Here is a 24,669-nt window from a genome sequence, read left to right on the forward strand (position 1 = left end):
GCAGTGAGATCATCATATCACTAAACGGTGAAGTAATGCAGGATAGATCTGCTGCTTTTTTATTAACTGGTATACAGATGGATTTTAATTTATACTGGCTTGCTTCAGGAATTTTTTATCACCACCCATCTGCATGAGCACTTAGGAAAACACATGATCAGTAGGTATATGGTGTACAAAGACTTTCCTAGAGAGCAACCAAAATCACTACATTCAACATGCAGGCTTTTTAGTCATAATAAAGAAAATGTATACACACGCAGGCAATACAGGAGACATTTCAAATTAAGAGCTACTGCTGCTTCCCCAGCTGATGTATCAAACTGAAATACCTGAAATAACACCTGAATATTGGACAATATGCCCCAGAACACTTATGTTCTGTGTATACAGTATTGCTTAGTTTTTCCTCTAATTTATCCCATGTATCCTTCCTATTCAAAGACAGTAGGAATTGACCGGGGTATTTCCCTTAAAAGAACAACACTGGTATATTGCTAACAGGTGATAAAATGATATTGTAGCGTAGATACAATAGGTATTGTAGATAGTTGCAAATCGACAGCAATGTGTGGTGGAGAAAATGTGGAAACAGGCACTGTCTTCTAAGTGTGGATTTTTATTTTTTCCATCTTTGAATGTTTTTTCATTTTTCCTTCCTTCCTCCTCCTCCCAGAATCCAGAAAGGAATTTTCCCTGATTCAACTTGAAGATTGGGACAGCAATGTGCCCTGGTGGCCAAGAGGGCCAATGGTGTCCTGGGGTTCATTAAAGAAGAGTGTGACCAGCAGGTAGAGAGAGGTTATCCTCCACCTCTGCTCTGCGCTGGTGAGGCCTCATCTGGAGTATTGCGTCCAGTTCAGGGCTCCCCAGTTCAAGAGAAACAGGGAACTTTTGGAGAGAGTCCAACGGAGGGCTACGAGGATGATGAAGGGACTGGAACATCTCTTGTATGAGGAAAGGCTGTTTAGTCTGGAGAAGAGAAGGCTGAGAGGGGACCTTATCATTGTCTATAAATATCTGAAAGGTGGCTGTCAGGAGGATGGAGCCAGTCTCTTTTCAGTAGTGCCCAGTGATAGGACAAGGGGCAATGGGCATAAACTGCAGCACAGGAAATTCCACCTCAACATGAGGAAAAACTTCTTTACTGTGAGGGTGACAGCGCACTGGAACAGGCTGCCCAGAGAGGTTGTGGAGTCTCCTTCTCTGGAGACCTTCAAAACCCAACTGGACACGTTCCTGTGCAACTTGCCCTAGGTGATCCTGCCTTGGCAGGGGGGTCGGACCAAATGATCTTCAGAGGTCCCTTCCAACCCCTGCCGTTCTGTGGTTCTGTGATTCTGTGATTCAAGATCAAACAGAAACATTATGTGTGTTACATTTTGCTATACACACTGTATATACCTCATACCTGCAGAAGTAATTGTTATTTAAACTTTACTAACATCATAAATTATTTTCACCCAAGAGGGACCCGTAGTACTTATATCTTCAGATTTGCCATTTTCTGCAGTAACCCCTCTTTTTCAAAGGGAGTAGTCAAACTGAGTCACTATGGCTGCTGTTGAGAGGCCCTTAAAAGCATCATCTCTGTTCAAAGACGCACTTCAGACACGTATGGTCACTGTATCTCCATTTCAGTCTTTAACAACATCACTGGCCTCTCTTCTTGTGACAACAATTACTAGATGCAGGTGTTCCCTTTATATCCTTCTGCATGTATGTAGGACTGCCACTAAAATGTCACTTCAAAGCCTGGACTTCACTCTTATTTGCTTCTTTTTCAATTCCAGATTTTTTGTCATAGATCTTTTCAAATCTAAAACTATTGGAAGTTATGTTTAAGGAGGGAGAAGGGAAGACCCTGGTGTTTTTTTCAAAACATTATTTCATTACTCTCTTGCTAAACTCTGAGGATTAATTTATGGAATCTAAAAATCTTTGCTGTGGATTCCTCTTTTTTGTGTATTTGGGTTTTAGGCAGGACAGGAGAGAATAAGAGAGGTACTACTGAGCAATTTATGGGTGTGAGGGTTTAGGCTTCACTAACATTTGAAAGGGAGAAAGTTCACAGCAGTTGCCCATCTTCTGCTCAACTCCTCTCGGAGCTGCCAACACAGCCTCAAACCCTGGATAAAGACGACAAGCGATCACGGGAGAGCCCATTAACTGTAAAAATAAGGATAAGTATTTCCTATCTTAGATGTATGTGAAGTCTCAAACACTTTGGTGACAAGAGCCACAAAACGAAGCTGTTTGCCTGAACAGTGGCTAAAGGATAATTAGCCTAGCGTGAGCCCAGAGACAGCAGGACCCCATGGTCTCAGAGGAGGCTGCAGAGAAAGGAGATGTATCACCCAGGCTCTAGTGGCTGAAGATCCTCATCTCCGGTCCTTTACATAGCTGTGCCCTCACCTTCCCCAAGGCAGACTCTGAACAAGCACCCCTCTCACTCAGGCAGGTATAAAGCTTATCTGCCAAGCTCTGTCCCAATCTATTCCACCTGGATTTTTTTTCTGTTATTTTTCTTTTGGTAAGAAAACTCCTGCACACCTTTAACTCAAATATACAAGTGTTATTTCCTTGAATTTTTTAAAACTAATTTCTAGAAGACATGTTTGCCTTTTCTTCATGAGCCTGACCCTTAATATTCGAGAGGCAACCTCAGGCACAAACACCAACTGTGCCAAGAATACAACTACTTCAGCAGCAATCTACTCTGTGTGAGACGTACGGAAATTGTTTTTCTTGTGTTCTGTACTTCCTCTAACTAAACACGCTCATTGGGAATGTTTTTCTGCGGGCTATTTTAGCTGAGAAATGCCCTATGTTCCAAGCCCACCACTGCCATCCCACCTTGCTAGTAGGAAGGCAGTGTCTTACCCATGGCCATTAGCAGTAAACTGCAGATGAGTTCCGTCAGTGCAGTAGTTCCTTCCCTGGACTCAGCAGAAGGGAGTTAAAACAGTAAATAACCACCGAAATGCTCATTTTTTAAAATGAATTGTTGACATGTTTGGACGTTGAAGCCTAAATTCATATGCAAATATCATCAGTATTTATTTCAGCAGAAACAACCATTCCCACATGACTAAGAAATTGCCATAAACAGAAAATTACTCACAGTCCCCTTCTTCTTGTTCATCAACCTGACCTCAAGCAAGTGTAAAAGCTTTCAGAAAATAGTACAGTGAAGATTAGGAGGATGCAACGTATCCAATACACCACTGGATGACTGAACATGACAGAAAATAAGATTTCAAAGTTCTTCTCTAACCATAGGTCTCAGACAGTCAGCCAGCGTTCCTTACAAGCCAAACATGGACACCCTTCAACCTCATCTGAGATACCAGCTGCTTACTTCAATCTACAGAGAACAGTTTCATCAAAGTTGTTTCAGTATATATGAATTTAAAGTATCCTGTATCTATATGAATATTAAAACCAGATTATTTATTACCAGCTAGTGTGAGGAATAACTCAGAGCCAGGAGTGTAGTGGAAGAAGGTAACTCGTGACTGGTGGATCTATACCATGCGTACCCATCAAATCTTCAAATCTACCCAAAGAAGCATCTTTTTGCATGGTCCTAGTGGCCTAATTCTTTCAGCCCATGCTGCAGACTCCTGTTTTGTTTTGAATAAAATTAGTCAGAATTTGAACTTTTCACTAGTCCTTCACAAGGTAGGTATCTGCACGTTTTTACTCTGTTGAGATAATCAGAATATCAAAAGAGCAACGTGACCAATCTGAAACTATTGATTTCCTAAAATGATGGATTTGTAATTCTGGAGAGCAATCGCAGGAGCTGTAGGGTGCCTTTCTCTACGTCCTCACCAATTTCCTCAACGCAGAGCTGGATCTAGGGAACGACTTGCGCCCCAATACACTCACGGCCCTCACTTCTGCTGCAACTCCTTTGGCAACGGGAACACCAATAGGATGCTTCCAGATGTCGTGGCCAATCCTGGCACTTTTTGTGGAGCTGCAGGAGCTGAAAAGCCTTTAGTCAGTGCTCTGGTAGCTGCCATCCGTCAAGACCCACAGTCCGTAGGAGGTGGGACTAGCAATTTAGCAGCTGGCACGGAGCACTCCGAGTTGTTCAATCAAAGCTCCAGCTGCGAGAAGCAGCCACTGCGCTGGAGGCATCGTTATTGTTTTTGAAATCGTTGTTAATTAAGGTGAGATCTCACTGTGCTAGCGTTCAGCAAACGCAGGAAGAAATGGACCTTTCCCTGGCAAGTTTATCATTCAAACAGGCCACAAAAACAAGCATAAAGGATGATGGAAAATGTAAAAGGAATATTTTAATGTTTCTTAAAACTTTATTTCTCCAGGCCCCCCCACTGCAGCCCCTCTGATCAGTTGATTAAGCTCGTGGGCAACACAACTGTGAGCGTCGTGCCTTTTCCCGCGTTTCAGTCCAACAATAGTGCCATGTGTATTTACTGGCCGAGAGATGGTCCCCTGAGACCAGATCAGCGTTCAGTTGCTGCCTTTCAAAGTTACATCCATTTCAGAAACTGCCTCTCTCTTCTTCCCCCAAGGAAAACAGTTGCCCACGGTTCATGCCTCTGGTTCACGGGGAGTTTTAGCTGGCTGGAGGATGGTAGGAGGCAATCCAAAACCGCACGTTCGCTCATTCGTTTTCTGGCTCATTACTCTTTCCTTTCTTGACATATATACTCCATTTGATTGAATTTTTGCACTTGTTATTCTATGATCCATCAGAAATCACAGTTATGTACTTCTAAATATGGTGGACAATGTAATTTTATTTTCAACCTCAATTCAAATGGTGGTCCTGGGGATGACATGCTGTAGAAATTAACGATTAACTCTGCATCTCACTGAGCAGTTTTGTGTGTATCCGTCTGAAGAAGCATAAAATACTTCTAAAATTAAAAATAAAGCTTCTCACCTGCTGGTCGAAACCTAGTCACTCTGTACTGGACGGTGAAAGTGTCCCAAGGCACTGAACAGCATTGAAGTCTGGTTGGGAGTCCTTAACACAGAGATAAGCAACATTTCTGCCCCCAACACATGGTTGCCCAACACCTCATCCTGTCAGGATCTCTTTTCAGGGAGATCTCTTCCCTTTGTGTTGAATTTTTACTGAGGCCAAAGGAAATATTGTTACCACAGCTATTTAAAATCAACTCAGGGATCAGGAAACTTATGAGTTGTCTTCTGAAGCACTATCACCAGAGTAAATCTTCTCTCTTCACCCTCCATGCCCTGGGTTCCCTGCTTTGTCTTCCAACACAGCGATGCCGCATGTTGCACATAAACCCAACAGAACAATCAAGTATTCATCTGTGAGTGTGTACATATGTACAGACATAATTTTCCCACAGATGCAAATATTCCCCGGTTGAGAAAGCTGTAGTAAAAATGGTACATGACAAATGCTCTTCCCAGTGTTTAACGCCACTTGGACCTCATGGCAGTAGATGTGCTCTATGAACCGTAAACGTTACAGTAATAATCAGAGAAATCAGTGAAAGCACATTTGCTTAACAGAAATCCAGGATTATATGTAGACTGTCACAGAATCACAAAATCATTAAGGTTGGAAGGGACCTTCGAGATCATCAAGTCCAACTGTTAACCCAACACCACCATGTCCACTAAACCATGTCCCAAAGTGCCATGTCCACAAGTTTTTTGAACACTTCCAGTGATGGTGACTCCACCGCCTCCCCGGGCAGCCTGTTCCAATGCTTGACCACTCTCTCCATAAAGTAATTTTTCCTAATATCCAGCATAAACCTCCCCTGGCGCAACTTGAGGCCATTTCCTCTCGTCCTATCGCTAAACATATAGAAGTTAACCTTAGACAAAACTAATGTTCATGATTGACAAGCTGGCTCTACTACATGTTTGCTCCTGACTTTGGGAGACAGTATTTCAGTATCTCACTGGAAGACAGAGCTTTCTATGGTGATTGACACCCAGTCTACACACCTTAACAATCGTACTACTGAGAAAGACTGCACTAGGACTAACAAAGTTTCTCTTGCAGTATCAGCTGTAATGCTCAAAGCTATTGACTACAACAGATGAAGTACCTTAACGTAACTACCCGATCATCTAAAATTCTCAGGTAATGCTATCAGTGACAGTATTTTTCCCCATGTGTGCTACATATACTATCATTATGTACTTTGGCTTGGTGCTATTGTAGCTTCTCACCTTTTTTTTTCAAGCTGTCGGCTATGAGATACCTACAAATATATTTTCTAACTCTATTGGATTTCCTCACTTAAAAGTGGGATAATGGCTGTGTTCATAAAGACATACAGACCACAAAGGAACAAACAGAATATCCATATTGTCATTCTGCTCTTGAATCTAGTGATCAAGTGTAAAGACCTGTCTTGTTACGTTGTCAGAAATACCTCAGCTTTTAAAACTCAGCTCTGAGAGAGACTGGCTACCTCTGAGTGAAGATACATTTCATAATTTAGACGTGGCACGAGAGTTCATGTGAAATCCAGACTGAATTGTCAAGCACAGGTAAAAAATTAGCCATTCCTCTGATCACGGGTCAATTTATCTTACAGAGGTAAATCAAACCGCAGTATTTACGTGTTCAGAACAAGTAATGAAGTGCCAGGCACTGTTCTACCAACCTACAACCGAGAAATCTTATTATATTATGGCTATAAAATGGACATCAATTGTATATGATTACTGTACATTCATGTTAACAGCTTCAAAATGTGGATCCACATCCCTACTCTTTTCTTAAATCCATGGGGTTAATCTAGCCATAGTTTTAGCCTCTTTCAGTTATTTTAGCATAGCCTTAGAATTGTATTTAGTATCTGTATCTGGCACATACAATAACTACTAGCAACAGCGAACACTTCTGCATTGAGGTCACCGAGTATATCGACTGCCTTCAGAAGTCGGCAGAGCGCAGAATACTGCCTGACTCAAAAAGTCAAGGGAAATAGAAAAAACATAACCCAGAAATTGTTGGAGCTCTCAGCTGCATTTGAGATGGAGCGCTCAGACCTCAGCAGAGCTTGCCCTCCCCTAACCCCTCCTCAGGCTCCCCTCCTCCCCGCAACACACAGACAGAATCACTAGAAACGATCCTCCGGTTGAACAAAAGCCTCTGCCCGTCCTTCGTTCTCCGCAAGGAACAGGAGCTAATCCAACCAGCCTGTCCCACAGGAAAAGCTGTTATTTGTGCGCTAGCCAGGAAAACCAGGGAGGTGATTGCAGCGCAGGCTGCCTACAGGGAAAGGCAGAAAACGCGAGCATCCCCTCCTCGCGAATGAGCCTCTGTTCAAAGGGCCGGTAAAAAAGGAGGCAGAGGACAATGAGGAAGAGCCTGGATTTTTCCCCACTTACAGCATTACCCGGCACAACGGAGATCTCACGTTTCCAGCCTCTCGCCTTTGGAAGCGGGGCTCAGGCACACGGGGACCCTCGGCCATTGCAGCAGGTGAGGCTGTTCTGCAGGCGGCGGCAACTTCCACGCAGGGAAGCCCGAGCCTCCCCGCAGAGCCGCCCTTCCCACGCCAGCGGCGCTCTCTCCGCGGGCAGGGCGGTGACAGCGGTGCTCCGCGACACCGATGCTCCGCGACAGCGGTGCTCCCCGCCGCCTGGGCCGCCCCGGCCGCCCGCCCCCGCGCCCCCGCGCTCCTTACCCGGCTCGGCCCGGGCGCTCGGCAGGAGGGCGACGATCACCCCCAGCAGCACGACGGCCCCGGCCAGGCCCGCTCCGCCGCCCGACGGCGGGGCGCTGCGCGGGGGCGCGGCGCCGGGCGCTCCGCCGGGCCCCGCGGGGCGCGCCCCGCTCCGCCCGCCGCCCGCCGCCCGTCGCCACATCCCCGCGCCTCGCACGGCCCCGCCGCGGCTCAGCGGGTAGCGCTGCCCATCGCCCCGCCGGGCTCTAGAGCAGCGGCTCCGCAGGAAGGCGGCGGCGGAGGCGGAGGCGCGGGGGGCACCGCATGATGCCGCGGCTCTGCCCGGGGGCCCGCCGCGGCCGGAGGACGCGGTGCCGGTGCCCCTCGGCGGCGGCTCCGGCGCGCAGAGCGCCGCGGGAGGCAGCTTCGTCGACAAAGGGCTCGCGTCGCCGCCAGTCCCGGCCCCGCTCCCCGCCCTCCGAGCGCGGGGAGGCGGGGAGCGGAGGCGGCGCTGCCGGGGCCGCGGGGACCCCCTCCGCCGCCCCGCCGGGCGCCCGGGGCCCGCAGCCCACCCGCCTGCTCCGCCCCGCAGGGGGGAAGCCTGCCCCCGCGATGCCTTCCAGGGCACGCTGGCCCCTGGCCCCCACGGTTTGCAGCAGCTGTGCCCAGCGCTACCTCCTCGGCGTGAAGGAAGCTGTGCCGGCTCACGGCGGCCCTGCGGCCTGGCGAGACTGGACGTCTCCCTCTGCTCACCCCGGGAGCCGTTTATGCCCGGCTGACGTACCTGTGAGTCTCCGGGCCAGGACGCCCCCAAAGGTGGCCCTCGCTGTCCGAGCTGCCAGCGAGCACCCCTTCGTGCGAAGCAGCCCGAGCCCCGCCACGGCTCAGAGCGCCGCTGGCAGCATTTCTGCAAGTGCAGAAACAGCTCCGAGAATAAAGCCGGAGCGTACCCCAGGGGTTGCGCAAATGGGCGGCTTCGTCCTCAGCCACCCGGTGTGCCAAGGCGGGAGAGGTCTTCTCCTGTCACCCCTCTCCTGCACTCACTCACTCGGTCCCCCTCTCCCTGACCATGAGCGTGCTCAGGCCTCCAGGCTTTTAGAAAGCGGAGCTTCAAGGGACGGAGATTTGCCTCCACAATGCTTAAAGGTACACTAGGAGGCCAAACAGCACATAAAATGTATTATGGACAGCAGAGGAGGTGAGCCCCGGCGAGATGGAGGAGCTGCCTCAGTCACCGTCAGACCAAACTTCGTGGCAATTCATTTAGTGTTTTCTGTCATTAGTATTTTCAGCAGAGGCAACATGAATTCTTTATTCTAATGTCTTCTCTTTTCTGGCACTGCTTCCTTGTGTTTTTTTAGTTCCCAGGTCATGTCTGTGGGCAACTGACGGTGATGGGGGGAGGAGGAGCAAAGCAAGGGTGGGCTTGGGGCAGAAGGTGCTCCAGGACCTGAGAGCCGATTCTGAAAGGGCACAGCATCGCTCATGTGTGGGAAAGCTGTCGTGGCCTCCCAGCAACCCCAGCAGAAAAGGAAGAAGTCATCTTTCCAATAAATCCTTACAAGCCAGGTTCAAGGTAGAGCCCCAGCATGGGCTAGCGACAGCTTCACATCCCACTACCCAGCTACTCACAGCATCCCCGAAGTCCTAATGACCCATAACTGCATATTTATCTGACTAGTTTAGCACACTCAGGATGTCACCAGTACAATTATTTGGCCACTACTATGTCCCATTTGTGCCGTTTTACTCAGTTTTTCCTCAAATCACTAATTCACTCTATACAAAATTAGCTTGCAGATGATGACTACTAACGATTATCCACGGAGAAAAGATGGCAGTTGTATGATTATTACAGTAAAATGGATAGCTTACTCAGCACTCCCGTTTATTTAGGGCCAACGCATTTAGTGCAGGGCCCTCTGGTGGTACCTTGGGTTATCTTGAAGGAGTCCTGTGTAAAACCCATTTCATCATTTTCCTGTTTTTCTAGGTTTTGTCGTAACACGGTCTTTGTAAGAGATTGATCAACGCGTTAATTTTTGCAGTGTTTTTTGCCATTAATCTCTTAATTTTCTGTTATACAGTATGTATGTGAATGTTTCTATTTTGTATGTAATAACAGTATTTTTTTCCAGCACTTAGTTGTTATTTAAAAGGATTTTTAAATATATATTTTCCAGAATGATGACTGGATAGGATCTCTTACAGCTACTGAAAAATCACTGAAGTTGCCCCAAATGTAGTTAGCTACTTCCTAAACTTACCTTTCCCAATTCTCTTTGTCTTCATTGTCCAGAAAAAGAACTTCAATCTCTGGGGGTATCTGTGTATCCATACTTGGAGCTGAGATTCGCTTTCCTACCTGTGTGTTCTCCTGGAGTGTGCACATGCTCTGCGTGCACTTGTGTGTACGTGATTACCAGGTACTTCTTTTTTTTTGCAAGTAGCACATGTGTGTTGCCCATGGATTCCCTCCCATGGTTACACGTGTGGGACAGGGAGGTGGAGCATACATACCTGTAACCGGGTTTCCTCTCAGCTATGGAATCCTTAATGCTAGAAAGTAGTCCAGATCTGGAAGAGATATCTCATTATGGATAAGGAATCAAGATGCACCATGCTAATGAAGATCTACTTTAGTTGTCTAAGGAGATTTTTTCATTGAATATTTCTCCCTGGGACCAGTCATGTCTCTCGCTGGATGAGGTATGACTCTACCATGCTACATAACAATAAACCACACACACTGAGACAGAAATTCATGTTTGCATGGATTCTTTGCCCCAGAGCAATAGGTTGACATCATTTGTATGACCTTGGTTGAAACGATGAGTAAAGCCTACATCCAAAATTGTCTTGCTTGCAGTAGACCTACCACAATCATTGAGTCTTGCTCATCTTTATGAAGGAACCCATAGATGAGAACCTCATTCATAGGTGAGAAGAGACTAGCGGCCATGCAGTGACTTCTCCATGAAGCAGGTGGCAGGCCTGGGTCTCTATCTTTGCAACAGGACAGCTGACATTTTTCATTTTGATGAATAAACAAGGCCAAATTTATGAACATCTCACTCCACAGATACAACCACAGAATGGAGTCCAGTCTCCAGGCACCAACAAGGTGTAGATGCTCCCAGCCTACTTCAGGATTTAAGGAGAAGAATCCATTCAAATGTGTATTTCAGCCTCTCATGAAGCTTCATTGTTCTAATGAAGAACAGCCAGTGCTGTTCCCCAGGACGGGACAGCTAGGATTACCTGAATCTGCTTAGAGCGTGTACCCAGCTCTCCTAAGAGATAAAATGCACCTTCTTACAGGTGGGAGGTAGGAAGATATAATTGACATCAATCACCATCAAATCTTACCCATGATTTAATATTCCTTCCTGCACGGCAGGATCTCATCAGTGTCAGACTGATCGTTTCAGTCACCGTGTCATTCAGTGTGGGAAGAGAGGCAGGAAGGGCTACCACATTTCCCCGGCGTTCCCCAGAGCTCCGTACCGCTCGAGACATGCACTGTAGGCCTATAAGGAAGGCACAGCTCTTCAAGCGAGGAGCAGCAGTATTTCACAACCCTACCCAAACTCTGACTCGTGCTGCCTCCATTCCTTACAGGAGCTGAAGTCACTGTACGCATGAGCTGCAGTGATTGCGGTGAAACTACCACGATCGTCAGGACTGTACTGCTTTGTGCGTGGCACCAAACAGTAGCCTCTCTGTTGCCTCCCAGAGACTCATCACCTCTCCAGCTGAAAACCTAAGTTAATTCATTGAGAAAACATAGCATCACCCTGAACCAGTTTGTCCCACCACAGATCTGCAGCATGGGACAGCCCCGCTGACTCTGAAAGCTTTTCCTTGAATGAATCTGCTATCACAACTGCAGCAGAAATTTGTCCCTTGCAGTTAGTGGCAGGAAAAATACTCACCAAAATTTAAACCAGTATTAGTCATCCTAAATGCAGCCGAGAGGAAGCTTACTTACTGTGTCCTAGTCCTATCCTTCCACAGGACGGGAAAGAGCATGGGGACAGTTGGACATTATTACTAATAAAAAGCAAGAAGGGAAAGGACTTCACAGGCAGCGCATTCTTTCTGAAAGGCTCGGGCAACCTTTCCTTGTTTGTTAGATGTTGCCAAAATCAGAGGTGTAAAAGACACCAAGGCAGTGGCCCTATTTTCTATGGGAAATATGGGATAGAGAGACCAACACCAACTTTATGTTTAAAATAAGTGAGCGTAACTGTAAAGAATGACAAGGAAGCAGCTTTCATAGCCACGGAGAACGTGGCCAGAGACGCGTTTTGAGGCAGCCTAAGGTGCGGTGCCGCAGGAAGAGCTTTGCAGAGAGCGTGACCAACTTGCACCGCAGAGCGAGCAGCTGCGAAAGATCAGTGACAGCAGCACCTCGCATTTAGCAAAGTAGAGCTTTCCGTCAATTCCGAAATATTTCACTAGCAAACGCACATTGCACTGTCATCTCAGACTTTTACATTTCATGTATGACAGCCCCTTAAACGCGACCTTCAGCACAGAAACCACGCCGCTTCATAAATATGCATCCCCAGTAGCCCACTTCATGCCAGCTTCCAAACCGCCAGCCCTCAGCAAGCACTGTAACCCCGCGGCAGAACGAGCACATTTGGCTGGCAACAGCGCCGGCAAACGCGCCTTCCGTGGACGTCTGGTCCGTACCAGGAGCCATCTGGAGCCGCTGACCGCAGGGGGCCACCTGCAGCAGCGGGAGCACCTTCCTGCTGGCCCAGCAGCAGTTGCCATGGGCCCGGTATGAACTTCAGCAGCAGCGATGTATGTGCCAGTATCTGGGCCAGATAATCTTTTTCTAAGGTTGTAAAAGTGGGACATCCAGAACAAAGAACCTTTAAGGTTTGGCTATGCTAAAGGCAGGATCTCAAGATCCCCCTAAGCAAACCTTGCAAGTTAATAAAATTTAAAATTTTAGGAAGAATGATTCCATCAGAATTTTAGAGCCCTCCCCGTGAATTTTTGTCTTTACCTCAATCCAGCCTTGGTGCAACATAGCAAAAAATGAAAGCCACCAGAAGTCATCTGCTGCAATATATATTTAATTCAAAGTGAATCTCGACAGTAATACACCATAAATTCTTATTTTGACACTCACCAAAATAGTCACCTGGAAAACCCGCTTTTTGTGACAAAGTACAGAAGGCTTGGTCACATTTAAATCACTGAGAACTAGAAAGAAATACTATCGCAAACTGTAAGAGACATTACATCCATAAAAAATTTTCCCAGTCCTCATATTGTAATATTGCACAGTGCAATTGCTACATGGCGAACTAGTGTAGCATAGAAATCCAAAGCAAAAAAAAGCCACAAGTCTACAAATTGTTAAACAGTAACAGTTCAAACTTATTAATCAAGTCTCTATCACTGGGTATTTCTAGAACAAGTCTTCCTACAGCTTGCAGTGTGATTTAACTTTTACTTAACACAAACCAAGTTAATTAGCAGTAAAACCAGAAAATTTTAAAATTAAAACCAAAAAAGTTAATACAGTAGCATATTTGACCAATAAAACACCCTGAAGTAAAGTTAAAAACTGAACACAAGAAATTCATATAAAATCTTGCAAATTAAAGTAAGATGCAGATATGCAATTCCGTAGTCATGCAGTGTTTTATTTAAAAAAGGCATTAAAATGGTAACCTGTATAAATGCTTCTCAGAGGATGACTTTTTTCACAGAAAAGGCCCTCACCCTGAAAGCTTTTTTTCTGCAGATGGGCCCCGGACAAGAGTCCGTTCTCTCAGAGTGTATTGCAGGATGGGGGGAAAGTCACCCGGTACATCGAATTTAAGCTGTGGCAGGATCCCAAACATTTCTTTCTTTGAAATGCAGACATTTCTAGAATTACAACACATAGAAACAGCAGCAGATCTAATTTGGGGCGCATTTACAGCAATTTCTTCCTGCATACGGTAGGATACTGTTGTGATATACAGATAATTATGTCAATTTAACAAGCACGTCAGCTTAAAAACTTAAGCACAGTAAAAAGAAAGTACAGTAAATACATTAGACCAATGAAGATCCCCATGGCCCCAGAAAAAAAATGCAGTATTTTTTTGTTATCACAATACAAAATTCATTTACTCCATTTGCATTGGTGATTCTTGGTGTGTCCATTGCCTGCAATGGAGTAAGCACCAAAAGAACGTCGCTTCCCAACACGACGGAGTGAACAGAAAGCTATCTGCTGGACCTATAGCACAAGTTTGAAGCGGTAAGGTAGATATCCAATTTGAGCATTTTCTTGACTCCCTATATTTAGGCTTTATGTATGTGTTGATAAGATTTCAAATTCATCAGGATACTCCTAATTTCTAATGTATACTTTATATACACACACTTGTACAAAATGCATAGACTTGATTACTAAAAACACTGAAACTTTTGGGAAAAGTTAGGTTTCTTAATTTTCAGTGTGATTAAAAATGTACTGCTGGTATTTTTTTTTATGATCTAATACTGTTGTATTTTAGTTATTACTTAAAAAATAAATCAAATGTAGGCACATTTATTTCATTCAGACATTCATTAAATAAAACACTGCTTGTGTTAGTGGAGTAAAGAAAAAGATTACCAGTTATTAGCTTATTGACAGAGTTAAACTCAAACGCTTTACACTCTTATTCCAGTCAACATTGCAAGGATCGTATTCCAGATTTTGTTTTAAAAAAAAGTTAAGTCAAGCCTGCAAGATGCAGCTTCTTAAGTGTCTACACAATGCCAATATGAAAACATAAAAAAATTAAGTTACATCAATACATCCACTTATATGCAGTGATGAGCTCAAAGTTAATGGAGATAAAATACTGATGCAAATAACACACCCCAAAAAAACATATGCAATCATCTTCCATCATTTACAGTATAGTAGTTACGACACTTCAAACATGAAAACAAAATTTAAAAAAAAGAACAAAAACAAAACAAAACCCAAAACCCGGCTTCTATTTCATGTAATTAGACTTGTACAGAAATTAGAAGGCTAAGAAAGAACTAGTTAATCACCTAATTTCACAGCTATCTGAAGTGGCAATCATTATATAGCAGCTTATCTATGATACATTCAAGATAAATGATACAATTTATTACTTGCCCATAAGCTAAAACACAGCCTCAGCTTAATACCTTCTGTAAATCCCATCTCTACACTACAATATACTTGAGGTCTATGAAAAAGTAGCTACCTTTTATAGGAAATGGATGATTAAGTCTTTGGTGCTGCAAAAGCAACTTCATTTTTAACAAAACAAAAAAACGAAAAAGACACACTTCCTAAAGAAAAAAAAGAATGCAAAAAGCATGTAATTTACGTCCCTGACGGAATGTATTAAATAAGCAAACACCCGCAACAGGCTAAAACAAATACTATAATGTAAAAAGACTAAAATCAATCCCATGCATAAATGAAAGATTGCACACAAAGAACTCACATCTTTTCAAGCTTCAATAGTAAATATTCTGCTACTAGTTATTAAATACTGCATGGTTTGCTCAAGCTAAGATGAAACCACATCATGGATCAATGAGCACTTGGCTTTTTCTTTCATTAGCTAGTCAGTCATGCCTACTGCACCTCTAAACATTTTATTATATCCAATTAGACAAACACTTTTAAAATAAACTGTATTGCAGTTCCATTTACCAGTATGAAATACTGTGTTGTGTGTCACTACTCAATAGCTACTGAATCAACTTTTCTTAAGCACTACTAAAGTCTTGTCTTGAAGCTAGATCATTCTGAGGGGAAAAGAAGACAGCAAAATTCAGCTACAGCAAAACATGCTGCCTTCTCAATAAGGAAAACACACCCAATACTAAAATCATACCACACAAAACCCAAAATGAGCATTACGCTATCAAAAAATCAGCAGATCTGAACTTTTAAGTGCTGCAGTCCTCAACATTTATATATAAGTAATAACATTAACAACCTCAAATATTTAAGGCACTATGTGTGGGAACAGTTTACAATGCAGCTGAGATTATTAGGACAACATTTAAGAGCAATGTTTAGGCTTTTTTTTTTTTTGCCCATGCAAAAGACACATGCAAGGTGAAGAACAACAGCTCAACTTTTAGATAAGTGACTCAACATTTAAACACCAAGATACGCAATACAAACAAGTTACTTCTACACTGTACTGCTGACATATGTGCATCTGTTGCTCTAGTTCTGTACACTGAATGGCTTCCCAAATGTAGACGTGTCTTGCACTAGTTAGAAGGCAATTTTATAAAAAATAGCAGGAGCAAAACCAGATTTCTGCTCCCATAAGTCACCTGTCTAAAGTTACTATATAAGAAGATAACATGACCAAAGACAAGTTATACCAAATGTGCAAAACACATTAAAAGTGAGTTTTTTTTAAAGCTCAGAGTTGTTTAAATTGCACCCAAGTCTACATGATTCAAAAAAATAATTTTCCTGTTGTGCCATGGCTAATATTTAATAAATACCATGTTTCTTCTTAAATCAAACTTCTGTATCATTGAGCTTCCTCAATATACTGTATTTGAGTTCTCACATAAATGGAAACTGGCTGAGTTTTGTTGGACTCAATGGAAATCCTGTGTAAGCAGGTGATGCTGCAATGTACGAATGTGGTGGGAAAATTGGTTTGTATTGAGTCTGGTGAATGGTTGGGGAAGGTAAGAGACGGGGATTTATGCCAACTGGAACTTGGTGTACTATACCACTGGGATGAGATATATTGTACGTTGGATGTTGTAACACGGGTCTTGAGGTACATGGCGAGGCAAGGAGGTGGGCAACGGGTGCAGCAGAACTAAGGGGAGCTGACGACGGGTACGGAAGAATAGCAGGCTGTCCTCCAAGGTGGGTACTTCCAGAGAGATGCGCGTGCATGGTAGTGTGATTTGGACTTCCTTGCGGAAGAGAGAAAGCATGACCGGCAACGCTGGCTGGGATGTAAGCCTGCTGCCTCCGGTGAGCATAGTTTCCGTTCCATTCCTGCAGCCCAGATCCAAAGTGCTGAACCTGTCCACACACAGAAATGGGCAGGTCTTAATATTTCTAATATAAAAAGAGTTTGAAAAATGGAATAATGCACTAAAACTAGTCAACTTAAAATCAAGAGAAATATGGAGCCAGAAATAATTAAATGCTTAAACAAAAGAAAAAAAAAATTGCTATTTCCATAGTAGCACAGACAGGAAATCTGACAATAAGAGATGGTAAACAGAACACAAGTTACTTTAATGCTCTTGCAGAAGGGAAAAAAAAAAAAAAAAAGATAAAATGCCATGCTGGGTTGTTTTAACAGAAATACCATGTATCACATGAGCAAGGTGCTTATTCCACTCTACTCAGCACTGGCTTGGCATCAATTGGAAGTGCTGCATTCAGTTTGGGCACCATAATGAGGCACAAAGAGGACAAATAGGAGAGAAATTTTAGAGGAGAGCAGAAAAAATAATAAAACGGATTGAAAATATCTGAGACAACTAGGCAAACAGAAGTCTAGGGCTATGAACACAGGAAGATGTGGCAATCATTAACAGTTATAAAGAGAAAGACTAAAAATCAATTACTCCCATTAAATGATGCAGACTTCAAACTGTGTAAGGCATCTACCAAAGAAGGAAGGATCAGCATAAATTTTTGTAATGAAAATAATGTTCTACACTTTCTGCCAAGAGGCTGAGGAGCCGCAGTCATTGAAGAGATTAAAAATTAATACTATGCTGATCATATTAAGGTTTGCTTAGAATTAATTAAACCAATCCTTCTGCATAATCAGGCAGAAGGGGAGATTGTGTTACCCACCCAAATGTTTCTTTCAATCTAAACTATTTAAGTCATTATTGGTAAATCCTCTTATCTACATATAGCATGCTTCCATTTAGTATTTAACCTACAATTTAATATTCACAGTTACTCTGCAAGATTTAGAGAAACAGGAACCACGTTTATATTAAATGTACCTCCAAATAGCTAACCAAAAGCTCAACGCAGCTACAGATTAATTAATTAATTAAAAGGGACTTAAATGATGTCATGTGTCAGCTTCAGTTCTCAGCCACAGTAGGCACATTTACTATGTTGTAGGGTAACGATAAAAGTAGCTTTTAAATTAACTTTGGGTATCTTCCAACATTGGTTTGAACAACAACCACAACCTCCTCCCTGCCCAGCTTTGCTACCTGGCAGCAAAGGTAAGAAACAGTTGGGTTTGCTAAACTCTATCTCAACTCTGGATACTCAGACTACAAGCATTTTCATGCACACTACTAACAGAGCAAGACTGAAACATAGCTGCAGTTTTTAACCGCACACTATGAGCATTTTAGTATTTGGATGGAGGAAAAAAAATATGCTAACATTTCATTTTGTCTCATGCTTTGATTTTGTGTAGGCGTTGATCATTTTCCCAGTGTAGCTCTTCTATAATTTTTAAAAATAAAGTCAGCTGCTTTAAAAAAAATGACCAAAAGTGAAAGATACTTATGACTTGCTCAGTGAGTTGAAATCCATTTTTCAAAATTTGAACACTTCTGTAATCAAGCTGTTGAAAACCTGCAGTTGCCATTGACAGCAATTGAAATTATGAGAATTCAGCATGTTTGGAACCTCAGGACAGAAGAAGGACTTCTTAGATGTAAGTACACATACCTGACTGAAGTTTATTTGTTGCGGATGGAATGCTGATGTCAGTTTTTGCTGACGGTTTCCTACAATAGAAGACTGGCTTATTCTTCCCAGGACAGACCGACCCTTTTTCAGTGGCTGGCACGTAGCATCTTCCAAGGTACAAATGAACAATGTTATGTTTTTGTTGTCACTATTCTATTCTAACAGAAGTTAGACAAAGTTTCATTTGCTTCAGCATACAGGGAGAAATAATAGAATACACTAATCAAAGTCAAAACCCAACATAATTTAGAAGTGTTTATTACAAATTAGCATATGAGTAGGTCAAAATCTTCGTATGTATGGCTATTGAATAAATATTAAAATTTCTATTCTTATCTACTGGTTTAGAAAGAAAAAAAACCCTGAACTAACTTACCTGTATTCACCATCTGCTCATCAAGATGTAACCTGTTTTCAAGTCTCATTGGGGGGACCACTACCGTGCAAACAGCTGATTTGGTTTCAGGGTTAACGGATGCTCTTGCTTCTTTATTTTTATTGGTATTAGCTACAAAGTTATTTTCCACAAATGGACTGTCATGTCCTGAAGAGTCTGAAGTTGGGGAACCATCCACTGTATCACATCCACTTTCCTGTTCGTCATCTGACATACTATCAAAAAATAAAAGTATTGCATTGAAACAAGTAGATTTCTATAATATAGATGCATTTTATTCAATTGCCACATAAAATTTATGGAAGTGAAACTACTCAATGATGGATAAAAATGTTACATTTTAATTATACAAGCACAGATATTTAGATGTCAGTTCAATATTCAAACTCATTCCACCCATAAATTGCAAGGCTCAGAGAAAGGAGATAACTTCTAGATCAGGACTTAGCTGTGTGAGCCAACTTGCACCCATTTTGTAGTTTACTTTTTAAATAATCTTGTACTTATAAACTATCTGAAATTTAGATTTTTAGGTCAAGTGAAAGGTTGAAGAAGATTATTTCATTTCTTCCTGAATCAAAACATAAGAGGTCTCCCAATGGTTATTACACTAGCAAATGAGAACATACTGATCTAATTTACTTCTAGAAATCAGCCACATCCTGGAGTCCATGAAAAGCTGTTCCTGGGGCCCGTGAGACTCAGGATGGGATAGAGAGCGCTGAGGAAGCAATCTGCACAGCGGCAGGCAGCTCCCTCTCATCTGCATATCAACCACCAGCAGCTACACTAGACCTTATCTACTGAAAAATTAGGTGTCTCTGAAGCTCCTCCAGAGAGCACTGCCTGTGCACGACTGATAGATTCTTTTTCACAGGTTTAGATTAAGGAGACAAACACAACCCTCTATTTACTCAGCGGCTATTTTAGCACTTGTGGTCTGTGAAATCTATGCTGGTCAAGTGGTGCAAACTCATTTATTCAACCACTGCTTCTACCAAAGTAGCTGGAAGGGGAAAGAAGTGTAGTGATCACCTCATAATAATAGCCTTTCCTAATATTTATTGAAGCTCCGTGTTTGTATCAGAAGAATGAAGGGCTAAGATGATGGTAAATGCCAGCTGCCAGAATTGAGACCACAGTTCGATCAGTTGAATCAGAACCAAATACTTTTTAGGCAGCAAGTAGTAAACAACCTGGGAAAGGAAACTAATCTACAATGAGGTGTATTGCCAGAAAAGATATTAATCTCATTTCTGTATTATTTATTACACAAGCAAAAGGTACATTACAGACGCATTGCTAAGAACAACAAAAAAGAAATTTAACTAGTCCTCAACTGTGACTGTGCCAGGTATGGATTACATAGATAGCAAGAGACATCATTCACTTAATGGAGGTAAAAAGAACGGTATGGGTGATGAATAAGTAAGTGTAGATGCTAACAAAGTTCCTGGTTAGAGAGGATAGGCATGAGAATTAAGAATTTCTAAAAGCTAGAAAAACATGAAGACTCCAGTTTATATAACAAACTGGTGGAATACATGCTTAACTTAAAACAAGCAAGTAAGAGTAGTGAATTCACTAAGCCCTAAACATATGGTCAAGTCCTTTGGTGATTTTATAGCTGATGTAACAGGTCCTTATAGCACGGTGACTAAATTAAGACAATATAAATAAAACCATTTATAAAATTTAATTTTTTGTGAAAAGTACTTTGACACTATCAGGGCTAGCACAAAAACCTGAAGTCTTAGTCAACAGAGCTAGGTAATTCTGAATAGTTTTTTAAGTAACAACTAGCAATACTGTGACAACTACTGAGCAATTAATTACGTTCCTATATTCTTAACTTTTGATTCAAGTTCCTAATTGTATACTAGAAGTTGAATGCTAATGAAACCAGAATCTGATGCACTCCTCTGCTATTAACATAAAGTTGAATTACAGAGGGGAAGTGAATTACAGGTCAGTTCCTTGCAATTCAAAGAAAACACTGTAAAATCAAGCAGGTCTTTATAAAGAACTTTTTTGAAGTTGTAAAATTAAAGAATACTGTAAGCAGGACTGACAATTTTAAACATCAACCTGTAAGACTACCTCCAGTATAAGACACATATTGTTACCTAAATCTTTACTAAAATTTAACCATTTGAATGGAAATTCTTCAAATGCTTCTAGTTATTCTCTTGTTTTACAGTCAGAAATGACAAATAGGACCAGGGAAATATACCTGGTTTAGCCCATCTATGTAACTCTGGCAACTTTTTGTATTAATATCTCCAAAGTCCCAGAAAAGGTAGAAATTTGTCTGGGATTATCTTCTACATCAAGTCACCATTAAAAAAAAAAAAAAAAGAAAAATCTACCCATGTGCTCCATTATTATACTTTTGTTGTTAGATCTAGCAATTCTGTCTGCAGAATGAGTTGGATCAGTTTAGTAACCTAACAGAAGACTAATCCACCCAAAAACCTGTGTGACTGGATTGACAAAGATGCACCCTGAGTAAACCTTTCCCTAGTCCTAGCACTTACCAGACTATATACATCACCTCCTTAGAACATGCCTTCCCAGCCCTGGACAGTACCGAGAGTAACAACCCACTACACCTTTCAGCGTATTCAGTGTCCAATGCCGCAGAGATTTGTCTACCAAAGGATTCAGGCCTTACAGAATACCAAGTGGATGTCAAAGCTCTTCATGCAAAAGTGGCCCTTTTTTTTAGGGGAGAGGGTTTTGTTTATAGAAACAGAATCATTTATATATATAATTTATCCATTGTATGTCCTTGTCAACACATGCTGTAATAGAATCTTTAATCACTTTAAACAAACATTTTTCATTAAGACTCCAATCTTACTCATTTTCCACAGTGAAACTTCTCCGAGTTTGAATCACTCTTTTCTATATATCAAGCTATTCTACAGAAAATAGGAAGTGATCTGTAGAATAAAATTAGAAGAATTGGTCATGCTTATGGCAGCCACAGGTTGCTCAAAAAAAAAAAAAAAAAAAAAAAAAAGAATTGTATCCCTAGGTCACAGAATTTCTACGGGATATTGAGTAAATCATATTAACACAAAATTTTCACCAATACCAGTAACTATGTATTCCAAGTGTTTCTTGGTACCCAAACTCATATCTAGAAATCTGATTTGTGGAAGTGCCAAGTACTCATAGCCACAACTAAAGCTTCAACATATTAGCCTCCTGAAGGGCAGGGACCAAAATAAAAGGAAAAGCCCCAGACAGAACTTCTCAAGTCAGTGGGAACTTCTGACAGCGTCACGGGCCCATGTCTTATGAGTATCACACAGATAGATGCTTTAGTATCAAGCTCTAAGGTACTGTAGCAAAAATGCCATTCATTTTCAGAGTTACACTGAATGTTTTCCTAAGAGTGAATTTTGAATAATGTGCAAAAATGAAGGCTTAATTAGACATCAAGCAGTGAAGATAAAAATATTTAAAAGCTGCTCATATGAACAGTGTTCACATAAGTGAAGCTTACGTTTGGTAGAAGAAAAAAGGCATCAATGTCATTAAAGATTACAATACAAGATACACAAAGGGAGAAGAAGAAGGTGCAAAAATTAAAGACGTTCTGGCAACTTCAAATCTGTCACATCCTACTTTGGCTTACTTAATTTTGCAACCTTAGAAGATTTTTGTTTTAAAGGAAGTTGCATGCAACATGTTTACATTTTCTGTGTAAACACCATTCATTCAGTATTCTGAAAACTTCCAACGTAGCAAGACGGATCTGTTAGGAATGACAAAAGAACAGTCTATGCTGTGCAACTGTAGGCCAATAGATTAATTTTTAAATACATCATTTAGCCTCACCAAATGGCAACATAAAAAACCTTTCACTTTTTTTTATTATAAACCGAGTCTGCTGTATACTAGGATCTTTCCTTTTACTGAAAAGAGCACAGCTTTTTACCTGTTGGATCTCTTGCAAGGAGATGGACTAGACTGTCCCGAGGAACTAGTACTCAGAGTGCTATCAGGACTGCTGAGAGAACACACGCGGTCCATGTTCAGGGTGTTCTGGCAGGCTTCACAGTCAAGGCTACCTTTACACCTACCACACAAAAAGAAAGTCAGCAAACAGGACATGGTTTAGGGGACATGGTGGTTCTGGATTAATGGTTGGACTTGATGATCTTAAAGGTCCTTTCCAACCTAGTGATTCTGTGATTCTGTGAAACACACCACCTCTCATTCGTTCTTTCCGTATGCCACTGATATAGGTGTAATTATGGAATAAAAAGGGGTAGAATATTAGAAAAGGTTTCTTAAATGTAAATTAATATCCAATTCCTTTTTTCTTTTACATCGGAAACAGATTTTCAGAGTTCTTTTGGAAATTCTAGACTAAACATACATTTTTTGAAACCTACTAAATGCATAAATTTTTTACTGAATCAATACTAAATACTACTGTAGATAAAAGATTTTACTACAACAGTTCAGAGCCTTGAAATATTTGACAAAGTTTAGATTTAAAATACAACTTTCTCCAGTCCAGAATCATTACAAGTACAAAGTCAAACAAACATTAAACTTTTAAGCCCTCATTTAAAATGACACGTGCTGCTTTGATAGCTTTGTGAAAGAAAACTCCTTTGGGGGACAACGCTCAGCATCTGCTTTTATACCCAAATGCACACCTTTTCATACTGTTAGAGAAGTATTTTTCACCCATATGTATGTAATGTTATCTACTTGATGCTACTGCTAGAATAACGACATTGATTATACAAAGTCAGAAGACAAATTTTCAACAAATAAGTAGGGTATGACAGTATTAAGCAAAAAAAAAAAAGTATGCTGGACGGAAAAGTATTCTTTTTTGACCAAATCTGTTAAAAATAATAAAAAATTACTTGTTTACTGTTGCAGGTGCCAAACATACATAGATTAATGAGGTAGACTTTTGAAAGTATTTTTCACTTTAACTGCTTAGTGAAATTTGATTAGAAATGCATTGTTTGTCTTTTTCTAAGTCAGATTCATTAAATACAGTATCTATGCTAAGACAGCTATATTTAAGTAACACCTTAATAAAAGTAAACATTGATTCTTACTCTCTCAGTGAATGTGTTCGTCCTATCTCATCTTCATCTGTGTCACTGCTGATGGTGATCACGCTGACTGCTGGGCTGGGGGAACCAGCAATGAAGATAGCCTGGCGCTGTTTGGTTGAAAGAGATGAATCAGGGTCCAGCCTGACCGACGCTTCACAACAGTTACCTTCCTGTCCTTCTGAATTATGATTGTCCTGTGCTTCTATACAACTTATTCTCTTTACAGCCTTCAGGTTAAGTATCTTTGGAGATATAAAGGCTGAATTTTGGATATTGGTATTTTGTAACACATTGCTCCTGTGAAGAAAACATACCATTTGACATTTAGTGAATCTCTACCAACAGATCTGGAAACTGTACTATTTTCAGCAAAACCAAAACAAGCAATGTAGGCTAAACCACCAAGTTTCTAAACTAATACAAAGAAAAACATAAAACAGGAAACAAAGTCATAAATACTTGGCATATATCATTTCAGATATTAATTAAAAAAAAAAATCCAGAAACATGCTAATAAGAAGCTATGTTGCCGCATCCAAATGAAGTAATAGCTAAAACAGAAATTTGCAACAACATTGAATACAATACATTGAAAATCTCATTTTCTTATAAACTAAAGAAACCAAAGTCCCATTTGGGTGCAAAACAAGCACACGAAACCTGGCCAGATTTCCTGCCAAGATTCTTGCTGAAAACAAAAGCTGGTAGCCTCCGGATGAAATCGTTGCTTAAAACAAGACTGCTGACATTGCCCTCTGTAACCCATGCTTTCCCCTTTACTGAGCACCCCACACCTTTGCAAATACTTTGTATGGCAGT

General features: G+C 41.6%; 2 protein-coding genes across 3 annotated transcripts in view; both read right to left on the reverse strand.

Annotated features, from left to right (window-relative positions):
* KIAA1549L (KIAA1549 like) overlaps positions 1-7,845 on the reverse strand; it is a gene marked incomplete at both ends in the record, with an annotated part of 141,459 nt that extends 133,614 nt beyond the window's left edge. Inside the window, one exon of the mRNA XM_082000306.1 lies at positions 7,665-7,845. Coding sequence (XP_081856432.1) covers positions 7,665-7,845 — 181 coding nt within the window. The remainder of the gene's footprint in view (positions 1-7,664) is intronic.
* Positions 7,846-16,224: 8,379 nt separating this feature from the next.
* The window catches only part of HIPK3 (homeodomain interacting protein kinase 3), a gene marked incomplete at both ends in the record, with an annotated part of 56,862 nt that continues 48,417 nt past the window's right edge, over positions 16,225-24,669 (reverse strand). Inside the window, 5 exons of one of the 2 annotated variants that reach the window (XM_082001049.1) lie at positions 16,225-16,701; positions 18,337-18,464; positions 18,734-18,969; positions 22,704-22,844; positions 23,851-24,147. In XM_082001049.1, coding sequence (XP_081857175.1) covers positions 16,225-16,701; positions 18,337-18,464; positions 18,734-18,969; positions 22,704-22,844; positions 23,851-24,147 — 1,279 coding nt within the window. Of the gene's footprint in view, positions 16,702-18,336; positions 18,465-18,733; positions 18,970-22,703; positions 22,845-23,850; positions 24,186-24,669 lie in introns of both variants that reach the window. The other variant, XM_082001048.1, reaches the window with a different exon arrangement.

The sequence above is a fragment of the Phaethon aethereus genome, assembly GCF_964289735.1.
Source record: "Phaethon aethereus genome assembly, chromosome: 5".
Taxonomy (NCBI): domain Eukaryota; kingdom Metazoa; phylum Chordata; class Aves; order Phaethontiformes; family Phaethontidae; genus Phaethon; species Phaethon aethereus.